General features: G+C 38.6%; 1 protein-coding gene across 1 annotated transcript; it reads right to left on the bottom strand.

Annotated features, from left to right (window-relative positions):
- Window positions 1-7,780: 7,780 nt before the first annotated feature.
- Window positions 7,781-13,980, bottom strand: LOC134839077 (pecanex-like protein 1). The gene is made up of 3 exons (XM_063854494.1): window positions 13,786-13,980; window positions 9,677-13,462; window positions 7,781-9,536 (listed from the first exon to the last, which is right to left on the bottom strand). The coding sequence occupies exons 1-3, from the start codon at window positions 13,949-13,951 to the stop codon at window positions 7,858-7,860; spliced, it is 5,631 nt and encodes a 1,876-aa protein (XP_063710564.1). The 5' UTR covers window positions 13,952-13,980; the 3' UTR covers window positions 7,781-7,857.
- Between the last annotated feature and the right edge of the window lie 711 nt (window positions 13,981-14,691).

The following is a 14,691-nucleotide window of genomic DNA, read 5'->3' as shown; positions in this document are numbered from 1 at the left end:
ATTTAAAAATAATTAATTCTGATAACCTGACACAATACTTCCACTTGGATTAGAATGCCAATGGAAAAGAGCGCAAATGTCTTTCTCGCTATATTAAGAATTATTTACTCAAATTTGCAACAACTTTGATTATCGAGCACTTCAAAATTATTTAATTTATAACGATTTAGCACTTTTATGACAAAAGTATTATCTACTTTAAATTGAGCCAAAAGCTTTCACTTCGCTTCAAAAAATTAAAGATACTGCTTTAGTTGCTAGAGTAACATATACTTTACGAAATCAAATTCACATTAAATAAATGCTCTTCAAATTCTTTATTCGTCCTTAACTACATCTCAATTTGATTTTCAAAAAGGATGAATCTTTTCATTAGAGCTTGTAGAAACAAAATTGACAGTCGTTGAAGTTACTCTTCCGACGATGCAGTGGAAAAAAAACATTGTATCCGGTTGTATTTTGGTTATTTTTGCTTTTACTTTTTGGTCCAAAAAACAGGAACCCCATGTCACAATCAAATGGACTCATTTGATACATCATAATAAACGTTTTTGTTTTTTTTTCTCGTCTTTCCAACGATAATTACAAATCACTCAAAATTGAAAAAACTGTTAATTCACTCTTCATAACGTCTTATGGCAACTTTTACGCTAATAAAGCGATTGATAATTTATTCAGAGCTCGTTTTCAGTTTTTTCCCAAATGAACAACACAATAAAATAAAAAATGAAAAAAAAATGGTATTGAAGGTTTTCTGCAAAATTAACTTTTGTCGGAACCATCCGCGCTACTTGAATTGCCCCAGCCTTAAACTATTCGTGTACTGTTTACCCTGACTGGGGGCTCTAATGAGTGTGAGCCGAGTTTTTTTGGACTTCGCTTACAAGTTATTACTTAAAACCTAATACAGAAATCTTGTAAGCATTTATAGTGAATTCTTATGGAATTTTTAGAATCCGAATCACTACCAATAAGGCCTTAATATGATACCAGAATTGACAACTAACCATTTTTCTTTGAGGTAGCTGAAATTGGCTGGGGAAAAACCTACTCTATGCTTAGTTCCTTTGTGCTGTTTTTCAGCCATTCTCTATAGTGGCTTGGTTTCCCCATATGAGCGATAAGACTTTAAGCCGACAGACAGTTGAAAAATGTGCAGAATTCTTATGAGTGACAAATCTGAGATAAAATTAGCCCTTAGAGTGGGAACATAGCCATGTGACAGTTGGAAAAGAGGAATGACGAAACGAAACTAAAAAAAACTGACGTGTTTTTTCAAAAACCTTCGACTTTTGAATTTCGAAGAAAAAATTAGATGGCCTTAGAGCTCTTTGAATTTGTTGAAAAATTTATGATGGACACTTTTTTTTTTAAAATAACCCAATTTGAGAAAACTGGATCAGTAGGCAAAACTTTTATTTCGCTGGAAAATCTGATAATTAATTTCCATTTTCGAAATTAGCAGTCGATCATGTTTTTGTGACCTTCGCACTTTTGCTGTTCGATAGTGGAGTTTGCCTTCCTTTTAACAATAGAAATGCACTGAGCTTGAAAAGAAATCACAAGCCAAACAGCGAAAAATAAAAATGAGCGTGAACAAATTTAAAAATTGAGCGGGAAAAAAAATCAGCAAGACCTATATATCACTACGTTCATTTCTCTTAATAAAACTAACCCAGTTCAATAGGTACGTTGTTATTCCGCTGAAAAAACCCACCCTCACGTGAAGTCATTTACGTTTTTTGAGCCATTTGAATTTTTGTTATTGGATAGCGTAATTTTCCTTCTTTTTACCAAACGATTTTAAATCATCAAACTTCAAATTACCAAAAATCAAATTTCAGCGTGAACACAATTTGATACTTTTTACTGAAAAAAAAGAACCTACAACCAATCTAAGTGATAAATCGCTTCAACCAATAACACTTAAAATTTTGATACCAAAAACAATAAAATGCTTAAAAAGTCCATTTATATTGCAAAATAATCGTAAAACCAACGACGAAAAAAATCCGATTCAGAGAAAACATATCAAGTATGCTCAAAAAAATCGGTATGTGTGTAGATCATCCACGCAAAAATTCTTGAAAACACCACACGGAGCCGAAGCGAAGCTTCACATCCCTTGCGATGAACGCATTTTTTAAAAAATGAAAAGTGCCGACAAAAAAAGTTCCAGGTTTTCTCTCAAAATGCCCTTATAAAAATTCATGCTAGGAAAAACATGCCAAGCAGGACATTTGTGTTGGTAACAACCGATCTAGAATTGTCTACGGAATTGTTTATTGTTTTGAACATCAACAGATCATAACTTACTCAAGCGTAACAAAGCCTACAATACATGCGCAAAGCCGAATTAAAAATAGAGCTAGCAAAGCTCGCGCAGTACAGAGAAGAAAATCCCACTGCCAGACTTCAATTGTTAATCAATCAGTCTGTCTTAAAATCAATCTGTACATCAGAAAAAAGTATCGCAGAGGGAAAACTGCACCTGCGAAAAATTTCACAAGCAAAAAAAACTGCGCAAAAATGGATGTGTGAGAAAAAGAGCCGAAAACAACACATCCGAAATCTAAATTAAACAGATATGCGTCTCGTTTATGTACTCAAGCATTTTCTCAAGCATGTTAGGTTATAGTACTACTATGATAGAATGGTCCCGCCAAAAAGCAACTATGATAGACAGGTCCCGCGTTATTTTGAGCTAAATAGAAAGCAAACAAAAGCTGAAACGTTCCACGGTCCCTGACAATACTAATCTATCTAACTAAGGTAGCTTTAACTGTTTTACCCAAAAGGAAAACAGAAAAGAGAAAATGAACATTTTGGAAATAGCTCAATATGTTTTTTTTTAATGACAAATCCATCGATTTCTTACGAGAAAAAGGGGTAATACGAAGAAGTACACCTGCATGCACCCTTTGTAATCGAGAAATTACGGTAGTAAAGAACGGAATGAAGAAGTTGCGAATGTCCCACGCATAAAGGCCAAAAACTTTCATTCTTGGTGGGTAGTTTCCTAAGTTATCACAAAATTTCCACACGGAACTTCATTCTTCTTGCATATTTGCGGTCTCATGAAATACTGGTGACAATCAGCATTGAATTAGTCGAGCTGGCCACACAAACAGCAATTCAATGGTATGGTTACTTTCGCGACTGCTCTGCTAAGAAACTTATGGACGACCCTTTAAAAATTGGGGGAGAGGGGGTTGTAATTCAGATCGATGAATCATTAATTGCAAAAAGAATAAGAAACAGAGGAATATTTATTAAAGAAAGATGGGTTTTTGGGGGCATAGACTCTCAAACCAACATGGGTTTTCTAGTTTTTGTCGTGGATAGAAGCCAAGTAACACTCAATTCAAAAATTAAACAATATGTAAGGCCGTGATCATCATTCACTCCGACGAATGGCGTGCATACAACGGAATTGATGCGATTTCGGTAACTCCGCGATGCGAATATGCAACTGTCAACCACCTCATATGGTTTGGCGACCAATCAACCGGTGTCCACACGAATGCCATATAATGCATGTGGAAAAATGCAGAACGAAAGTTTAAATCAATGCTGGGTTCATACACCGATGATAGAAAGCCATTTAAACGAGTTTCTCTGGCGCCAAAGATATGGAAAAATGCATATGGACTCATTTGAAAATATATTGAGACACATTGCTGATTGGTATTCTACTAATTAATCCAAAGTATAAGTTCCTATGACATTTTTTTCTTAAGGGACCTAGCCAATTAGTAGGGACCACTCCATCTAGTAGTACCGCATGTTGATACTTTCAGGTGCTCAATATGCATAATTTGCGCATATTTCACATCACAAAACTAGAAACAGAACTTTCGGGAAACAGAACTTTCGGGTGTTACTAACAGAACTTCACAATATAACACTGCGCTTCGCCTGCGAAATAATCTTGATCATTTACAACGCCTGGCAATTGTAAACACCTCGTTTTTTTTTGTTATAAAGCTTTTTTAGTAAGATTTCTTTACCTGGCTCAAGTTCAGCTCTTACAAACTCGCCGTCATACTGGTATCATGGACAAGGATGGCAACGTACGCCACTGTTATCTTTTTGTTTTTTCTTTTCCTGCTACTGTTTATTGTCATCAAATAGAGGGCAGATGAAGACTTACAACTGCTCCGATCGAAGAAGAACACAGGCTTAAACCTGCTTCAATCGAAGATGAACACAGACTTAAACCTGCTTCAATCGAAGATGAACACAGACTTAAACCTGCTTCGATACCAGATGGAAGATTTAAAGCTGCTTCGACCGAGGACAGACCAAAATATGCAGCAAACACACCAGAAAACAGAAGTTCTACAGAGCAATGCGGAAATATTGTATGACTGGTACTCAAACGGATTCTGCATTCTGGCAAATGGAGATTGCCCAGCTGGCTTTACACGCCACATCAATTGGGTGAGAACAATTAAACTATGGGATGTTAGCTCAAATAACATAAAAACAGGGCACTTCGGGGATTCTAGCACGAATGTTCACTTGGCTCATAGTCAGGTTGCCGATCTTGAGTCGAATCATGCTGTAAAACATCAGCATAGCACACACGAACTGGTAGCTTAAATTCCATGTGTCGATGAAATGATCAGAATTCAAATTAACATGCCATAGAATCATGACAAAAAATTGCATTAATTTGTGGTGACGCATAAGCTTAAGCTTCACTTAGCAGGCTTATATACATCGCGCTGTAATTACAGAAATTTGTAGTGAAATGCACACTTAATATATGTACGTCAATTTTGCAAATAAATTTGCTCAACTACCTTGTTTTGATGATGAAACAGATATATCTGGATTTTTCCCATTATGCCCCTAGGCAGCAAAGAAAAAACCACATAAAAAAGTAAGCGAGCTGCAGGCTTGTATAATTTTACTTAGCTCGAGGCTTCCATGAGAAAATCATATCTTTAAGTTATATGCACACGCTTTAAGTTATGTTTAAGAACCTCATATCGAAAGCAATTGTTTTGAGAAAATCATGAGTCTTTAATGTTCCAGCAGTTATTGGATATACAAAAACGAAAGTATTCTTAATTAACTAACACAAGGGCGAAAGAACCTTTGGCAACCAGCTAACGCAAAAACTCAGTTTTATTCAATGTTTACAATCTTCCACACTCACTATATTTAAAGCTTTCAACGAACAAATCACTAAAACAGAGACATGCATCTCAGACAAATTACTTCAAATAATTGGGCACCAAATACCTTTCATCCTTGGCCAGGCATCAAAACAATTTCCAACGTTCACTCCACCACAACTGCTGTCCGCCCTCGAATTTATCGTTAACCATTTCAAGAGTCATCGCTTTAAACAATCGACAACCCACAACAAACTTCAGTTAGCCGTCATCTCACCATAAAATGAGCCAACCACTTCCCCTTTTCAAATGTTTGTTTCCATCCGTCCTCCCAAAGCAAAAACACTGAATATCTGAACGCTCCCTTCCCCTCATGGACACATAGGCACACAAAACTTTTTCGCGCAACGAACGACAAAAAAAGCTACAGCCGGTATAAAACAAGCCGAAGTCTTTCAAGCCCAGACACAATGAAAAAATAAAATTTCAACAAACTGAGTGGTTAAAAAACAAAGTTAAAGTGCAGAGGGGAATTTAAAAATTATGTTTTCCTTCAAACGACCCATAATTAGGTAACTAAGCCGATAAAACAAAGACCGAAATAAAATAAGCCATTCAAAATTATTAAACGAAAAAAAATGGAAAAATTAAGTCAAGGTTAGTAAAATGACAAATTCAAGAAGTAAATGAAACACCAAAAGCAACCTTTCAACAAATGCGCGAAAAAAACAAAAAAAAAACGATTCCAAGATGTGGCAACTAAGCCGAAAAAAGATCAGCAGACAAATAATTGATCGACAGCTTTTATCTGAAACAGAATATTTACCGTTAAAAAAAACAGGTCCTGGTAAGATTCAAACCCATGACTTTTGCCGTGCCAGGCATATTCGTTACCTTCAGGCTAAGTAGCGCGGGAAAGCTAAGAAACTTAAATTAATTACTAGCGCATGACTCGCACCTATGCTGCTTCAAACAGATCGTTAAACGTAAAAACAGCTTCCTAAAACATGTACTAAAACTGCTATATTAAAAGCAACCTTGAAGATGAACTAGGCTCATCTATCAGGGGTTTCTATATCATAAAAAACGGCATATCGGGAAAAGCTAAATTATTTGAGCAGATAAAATTAAAGGGCAGATTTTTTACCCTAAATTGTTCCCTGACAGCATCCCACCGTATGGTTAGGAATTTCAATTTCTCTTACTTTTTTCAAATCTAAGTTCTTTTTGGAAAAAGTAGTGAAAAAATCGTGAAACGTCATTACAAAAAATATGAGCAGTTAAGTTAGTGGCTATATCTGCCTCCTGACAGTATGCCCTGAATGTACCCTTGCAAAACTCCACGGTTAGGGCTGAGAATTTCATGATCGGTTAGCTTTTTTAATCCAATTTTCTGAATAAAATTGAAAAAATCATAAACGCCACATCTCAGAAACCAAAAAAATTTGAGAACTCACATTTGGAATGAATTGAAAACTTGAGTGTACCCTGACAGCAAACCACCATAGGATTGAAACAAAAACGAAATAAAAAACTATATCGCTATATTTGGAGTCTGGCAGCGTACCCTGACAGCATCCCACTATAGGGTTGAGAATTTCAAATTCGGTTAGCTTTTTTGATATCTGTTTTTGAAACAAAAAATGAAATCATAAAAAACGCTCTATCGCGAAAACCAAAATGATTTGAGCAGTCATATTTGGACTCTGACAGTGCACCCAGAGTGTACCCAGACAGCACCCCGATAAAGGGTTAAGAATTTCAAGTTTGGTTGGTTTTTATATATAAGTTTTTTTAAGTTTTTAGAAAAAAATTATAATAAGCTGAAAATCCGCCGAAGTATTTTCATTTAAAAAAAATCACGAAAAAACTTGCATCTACCATCTACAAAGCAGGCTCTAGCCCTATATATGCAAAACAGGTAAGATGAAAATTAGTAAATTTATCATTTTGAACTTGCTTCGAAATGTATCATTTTGTGAACAAAAAAATATACCGAAAAAAGTCCAATACCTGGTTGCAACACCCTTGATTATCGCACGGGTAAAAATAACCGAACCAGCAAAAATTCACTAGAAACAAGCAGAAACAGCGCCTATACGAAACTGAAAAGGTGTTTTAAAATGGTGATCTACACTGTTGCATATTCTTCTGAATAGACACAAACCCACCTAGAATATATGTTCCTCAAAACTTTGGGGGAGCGTTCTGAAGGGCCCTCACCAGAAATTTTACATCACTCGCCCAAAATTTTCAAAAAACGCCCCTTTGAAGAACTCTAAAATTTTTACACTTTTGTTGCTCAATTGTGGAAGTTGCCTTCCTTAGAACAAATGAAATGAGCTGAACTTTAAAATAAATCAGTAGTCATACCACAAAAAAATCATATTTGAGCCTGAACGAATTTTAAGACTTTGCCAAAAAAATTATCACGACATACATAAAATCTTCGCTAAAACGTTCACTGACTCTTCAAAAAAATCATTACAAACAATATACGAGTCTTCACTACATTCAGTGACTCTTAAACATCAAGATCCTTTTCAGGGGAACGGAAGAACTATCTCGCCCCTCTGATAAATTCATGGATTAGTTTCTGTGATGAAAACAAAGATATCAATCGGTTCAGACGTTTGTGACGCTCAAAACATGTTCATAAATATATATTTTCGTCTAAGTATTACATCTAACAGAAAATTAAGTCACAGATAGAAAAACTAGTACAAGTATGCTATAGGGTTGTTTCTTCGTTTGTTAACGACGTTGCTGATACAAAAACCGGGCGGTCCATTGAAGCAGCGACTTGCGTTTGAGGAACCGACACATTTACATTACTTAGTGACGTATCTTTGAAGCCCAAAGAGTCTGAACGGCTATGATGCGCTTGTTTTGTCATAGCAATGAACGTCTGTGGATCGAATGGTGTGCTTGTATTTTGACCTTGGGTATCTTGTTGGGTATTTTGGGCTCCGCTGTATCTTCCTGAAGTGCATCCGTCTAAACATCTTTCCACGAGAGATCTCCAGCCAGATAAGAAGATGTCTTTAAACGCTGGAAATTGCAAAGATCGCCCTATAAATCTAGGCACCGATTTGTTCGAATCAATAAATGAAGTTATCAGGGGCGAAACATAAATCGGATAGCCAATCGGTTGATCACACGAGGAGTTGATGATATTACGTAATGCCTGTCTGGCGTTTTGAATACTTCCTCGTTCCGAGTTGCTATTACGTAAGAATATCAGCTCCTGTTGTTGACCCGCCCATAAACCGCGTACACATTCCTGATTTAGCTTCACAATTTTGAAACTCAGAAACTTTTTATGCAAGGTAATAATTCTGTAGGATTCACAACTTTCGTTTACAACATGACGGAGCGTCAATAGCTTTTCCGTGTTGTTCAAAACTGCTTCCCGCCATTTCGGGTCACTTTCGTGCGCGAAAACAGCTATTTTTTCATACTCGTCAATTATCGCATACAATCTTTCAAGCGGCGACAGAAAATCAGGCGATATAAAATTATCCAAATGAAGACGTATTGACATTCTGATCGCAGGTTTTACAACTAAATCAACTAAGTCTAGATCCGTAAAAAGCCACTGATCTTTAGCAGAACTCGGCGAAAATGCGCCTTTAAAGAGAGCATGGATTCCGAAAAGGTAAAACTCATAATGATGGTTACACGCATCAAGAAGCGCCCTTCGAGCATATATGGCCAAAGCAAAGCATAGAGATACCAAGTCACTCTCTTCAATTATGATATCAATTATATTTTTCTGTTGAGATGCGCAGTGTTTAATCCAAGGTAGATAAATACTACAAAACTTCTCTCTTGTTATTCCGCTAGATTGTGGATCATAGTCGTGATGATGTTTCGAGTCGAAAGCCGGATCCAAAACTGGCAGACTTTCAGCGCTACTGTACCCATTTTCATGCAATGCCGCTATTATTGAGTCATCTTTGAGCCAAGTATCCAGTTTTTTACATCTAACCAACAAGAAAATAACACTCTGCACGTATAACTTCGAATGCGTTGATTTCTGCTCGTAACTTGCAAAGTTATGTTGAGCTGAGTTGAGTTGCGTAATATCATAGCCATCAATGATGTACGAGTTTGTGAGAACTTCCCAGGCTAGCCATCTTTGACTGAAAGCTTCGTTTAGAGATAGCAATCCTGGTACTTTTTTGACGGTGCAGCAACAGAAACCTTGATCGCGACTGGGTTCTTCATTAATGGCATCGACCTCCCGTTGGTGACAGTAAGTGCCTCGAAACTCGAGGCCTCGAACTTGGAATGTCACAAACCCATTGCCAACTTCGACTATATGCACCAAACAGTTTAAGCTCTCAGAAGCCATTAGGTAGAAGTTCCCCTGCTCTACATTTCCCCAACGTCCGAACGCGATGTCACCTAAAAAAAAAAAAGATACCTTTTTACATAAGTGTGATCCACAAAACCCATAGGTGATGTTTATTCGATCATATTCAATACTAAGCACTAAGGAAACCAACAGCTATTCAAGAAAAACGTTCAACTACATAAGAAATTACCTGCTAGATAAATTTGCAAAGATCTCGCCAAGTGCTCGTAGTAGATTGAGTTCAAACTATCATCTTCATCGCCCACCGGCGAGGGATCCAAATGCAATGCCAGTCTCCTATTAGTCACATCCTGGCGTTTCGTTTTGTAATCCTTTTCCCAGAATTTGATCGGACGGGGATAAGACATAATGAACATGGCGCTGCCCATAAAAGGACTTAAAGGTGCGCTTAGGAGTGAAGAAATAAATGCTTGCGTGAACAGAAGACCAGAGTGTGGGATACTAACTGGCTGTGCGAAAGCGTGAAAAGTAGACCCCCACGGTATTTGCCAAGGTGCTACGTAAGTGAACACAAATTGCAACTTCTTAAAAACTTCAATTCCTTTGGGAATTATTAGCGTGACCACGAAAAAGTCCATTAATGGAACCTCGCTGTACTTTTTCAAATCATGGCCGAAAAGTATGGCCCCAAGAAGAATTACTTGATACATTCGGCTTAACGCGCAATAATTGAATCTCATCAACTTCAAAGCGAAAACAGTTCCAAGAAAACTTCCGAACACCAATCCGTAACTTTCTGTTAACTGCGGCAAACCTTTAGTTGTAATAGCAATTATGACACTAGTATTAAGAAGATATTTTTCCAAAATTTGGACCCAAATTTGAACGTATTCGTGAATCATGACTTTGGCTTGTTGGAGAGAAAAATCTGAATTTCTGTTCAGTTCTGCTTTCAGTGGTAAGAATGGTTTGTCAAAGTATAACCACGGCAGTCTTTTTCTTAATTGGGGAAGAAAATAGCTAGTCAAGTAACCAATCGCGCCTGCAATAAACATTAATATATTCAAAACATCAGCATTCATTATTGGCTCGCAGAAGATTTTCGAAATATGAAGCGCAAAGAAAAATATGAACAAAACTGGGCAAATGAAAACTGAGTTCTGCAGTCTTTGTGCAAATATTCGTTTCAGGGTTCTTGGCAATTCTTGGGATTCGCTTTCGGGCGCCCCTTTGGACCTTTGCCGAAACAAGTCGGCGAAAAAAGTCGGGTCGCTTGGAATTCGGGACAAAAAGTAACTGACAGGCGGTAACATAGAACAGTAAAATGAGAACAAAAAAGGGTTGTCCTTTTTCACGTGATCAATTGCCCACATTGCTAGGAACGAGAGCAACGTAACTGTCACAGAACTCGAAATAAAACTGAAAACTGAACTTATCAAGCTTGATTTGGCAGTTCCCCCCAAGATGTGAACATCAATTTGTTCAAGCGAAAATAGAACAAAAGTCGTGCATTGGGGCAGTAAGCCGAAGAGAAAAATAATAGGCAGAAGGACAATCAGCCAAGTAAGCAGAAAATCAGCGGTTTCCAACGAGAGACAAGAATTGAACTGCATTGAATAGAGAGAAAAATTAGCTGCTGAATTTGGGTTACATGGGAGGTAAGAGCGAACAGCCAGTAGTATACCAGCGAACAAACAAAAGTAAAGAGCCCTACTGAAAACTATTACCCGATTGTACCCGTGCATTGGCGAAGCAGCGTCAGGTTGAACACTTTTGACTAACGAATACTGCGCACTAGCAATCACAAAACATAATGCGAACAGCAGTAAATCGTGATAAATTTCACTGGAAATCAACTTGAATCCCAAAAAAGCGACCATCATTGCAAGAAGAACTGTTATGAAATTTTCAATCCAATGTTGTCGGACGTCTAAAAGTGTCGATAACTGTTGCCGGTTGAAATTAACGACCATTGAAAGCGACTTGGCTTTGCTGATGAAAAGTCTGTATTTCGGTTTCGTTTGGGCAGTGCTTGTAATATGGTTTACTCTTGGCGCCCTTTCCATTAGAAACTCGCGAATGGCCGAAGAAGTATTCAGTGCGTCAATTAAACCCATTTCGGCGAGTGGTCTTCGAATGGCATCCAAATCGACTGCATCTGAGTCCGAATAATTACTTTGAACTCGGAGAATATTTCTGAATCCTCTCCTGGTCGCGCCGAAATTTTGCATTGACACAAATTGAGACCCACTTTCTTCGGGTTCCGAAAACTCAGAGTAAACCGAAGGTAAAGAAGCTTCCCGTATTTCAGGATTTTGAGCGAAAGGCCCTCTGAAACGTATTCCCGCTGAGGCCGATGGCATATCATAGTCACTTTCTTGAAGCTCGTTGGATGACAACACTTCCGTTGATGATCGCTCTTTTTCGGACTCATTCACCTGGCTCTCAGGAGTTTCGGCGAATTGGTACATCACCCAATTGCCTGCTTCGTCCTCAAAATAATGCACAGATCCAGGAGTTGTATCGTTGTGATCGTTCATAACTGCCGAATTCACATCTAGCCGACCATCTGTCATGACGTTGAGAAACTTACTCGTGTTAACAGCACGAGGTCGCGAGCTTCGTCTAGTTGATATTGCCACGGCGTCTGAAGTCGAGGGTCCTTGCTGGTCATTTTCGTCCAAAAACTGCCTTGCTTTCTCTGGAGGCAAGCTGTTAACCAGAGTTTCGGGTATATAAACGACAGGGGACCCCGATGACTGTTTCTGAATTCCCGGATCTTCCGCATAGGTTTCTCTCAAGGACACCTTCGGAGATTTATCATCAGCCGAACTAAAACTAGACGATGACGCGCATTTGAGTCCCAGTGCTCCACTAGTACCCAGACTGTCAGACTCCGAAACGACGGTGCAGTCTGAGATTTTCTTGGCCTGAATCAACGGAGACGGTGCATCTATTTCCTCTTCCACTTCTTGAATAATAAGCTGATGGTCGAGCTCAAAAGATGAAGTCGGCAAATCTGAGGAACGACTGTGAGGCTGACACGCCAAGACAGCAGGTCTGCTTGTCATCACTGCATCATTATCAGACAGAACTTTGTCGTCGATTTTGAGTCGAACTCTCTTCGGTTTTACTGGTTGATTTGACGGAGTTTTATGATCATCGGTAAGTTGCGGTTCCGACATTATCTTCGAGAAGTCTTTCTTTGGTTCCACTTTTCGACTTGTTGACGTCAAGAGACTTTCAGAAGTGTCTGTTCGGTTTCTCTCAACTTCGAAGCTCTCCGAATCCGTACTTAGCAGAGATTTTCCTTCTCTTATGATGTCTTTCATGTCGCCTGTACTTTGCACTTTCATATCATTGGCACTGTATACTTTCTTTCCTGCATCACCTGAGCGTTCGTAGTCTTCAGGAATGTGAAACGAGGATCGAGTCTGAAAAGACTCCGCTCTTAATCCGACGTCTGGAGGCCTCCTTGCTCTCAGATGAGGTCCATGGTTTCCAGGGGCAACTCTCGGATCATGAGGCTGCCACATCAAGTCTTTCCAATATGTGGACTCCAAATCATTTTTCTCCTCTTCCAACGCTTGACTGCTATCTCCTATTGCTTTAATACAATTATCTGGCTCTATTACCTCGCCTACTTCTACTACTTTTAATTGAGATCCGGACGCTACTTGTGCACTCAGAGCGCCAAATGATTCTTGTGACTGCGAGTAGAATCTTAGACGTTGTCGATCCATAGCACTGAGAGCCATCAAGTCGGCAACAGACTTCGTGATTTCATCCTGATCGTCGATACTCACTTTCTTCGATGTTGAAGGCTGATCGTTTTGCTCTTTCGCTTCTTCGTCGTCAGTATTGTTTACTGTTTGATCTTCATCATCGTTTTCATTTTCTTCGACTGTCTCGGACGTGTCAAAGAGTTTGTTCAGATAGTGACAAATGAAAAGGACAGCAATGAAGACTAATCCAATCACAGCTGTGTAAACAACTGCTGTCACATTTGCATCATCTTTTGCAGTCAAACATGAGCATTTAGTTTCAACTTATAGATTTATTTTGCCAAAAACACTACTCGATACACGGAATTCCCCTACAGAATTAGTATAGATTGGCGCCGAAGGCACCTTTAGAAAAATTTTAGGGTTGGTCGGCCTTAAATGAACGTCATAAAATAATACTAAAGGGGGGAAACTTTAATTGATTGGGGGACAAATCCCTAAGGGGCGGAGGGGGAGTTGGGGGGGGGGGGATGGGGAGGTGTGGGCGTCTGCTTCTCATTCCCCCCCTAAAACCGCGCCTGATTTTCTAGTTCAACTACTAAATGCTCATTACTCGTCTCTGTCGTCAAGTAGAGAGCAAAAGGGAAGAAGAGAAGAAACAGCCAGAAGTACATCTGGAGAGTGTTGGACAGGATGTGCTGTTCTGGCTCGAAGTACCACCCGCCAGTTAGGGATGCCCAGATTCCCTGGCGCAACACACGCACAATGTGCAGCCCCATCTAATCACTCGTTACAAATAAAACATGAATTATCTGAAAACAAAAAAAGTCCTCAATTTTATTTTTGAGGTTTATTTAGTAAAAATTTATTGTTCCGATCATAAAAATGGGAAGGAACTTTGTTTTCGGGTGTTTTAGTTTTTTTTTGTTTTTCACGCTAAATTAGGTACCACAAATAATCATCGTAATGGTTCGTGATAAATCAAATTAAAACGTGATTCGAACGACACTGAAAATTTTCCAAAAATATTCCGTGGTGAGAAAAATCGTCTTGAAGTTTTTGACACAGTGGCGAAGCTGCGCTTCGCACCACTTGCGATACAAAACAAGAAAGCCGCTAAGTCGGAAAAAACGGAAATGTGACCAACCTAGATCTATCACAATGAATCAGGCTACTTTTGAAACAACAACATGCCAAGAAAAAACGTGATATTAGCATCGGAAGAAAATGTACCAAGCGGAACAAAGCCGAAAAAATCTTAGCAGAAACCCTTGAAGCCGAGAAAAATTCAACAAGTCTCTCTCGCCCTCAAAACACAAAAAAAAACAAAATTTTATTTGCTCGTCAAATGTAACAATATGATGCCACAAAGCCAATACAATATAGGCCGAAACCTATTAAGCCAGAAATGAAACGAAAATTAAAAAAGCCGAAAAATAATTCAAATATTCAAGACGAATGAAAACCTCTTAATTCCCCCTGAGCCTCAAAACACACGCAAACACCAGTTTTTTTTCGC

The sequence above is a fragment of the Symsagittifera roscoffensis genome, chromosome 2, assembly GCF_963678635.1.
Source record: "Symsagittifera roscoffensis chromosome 2, txSymRosc1.1, whole genome shotgun sequence".
Taxonomy (NCBI): domain Eukaryota; kingdom Metazoa; phylum Xenacoelomorpha; order Acoela; family Convolutidae; genus Symsagittifera; species Symsagittifera roscoffensis.
This window is presented reverse-complemented; position numbering and strand designations above follow the sequence as displayed.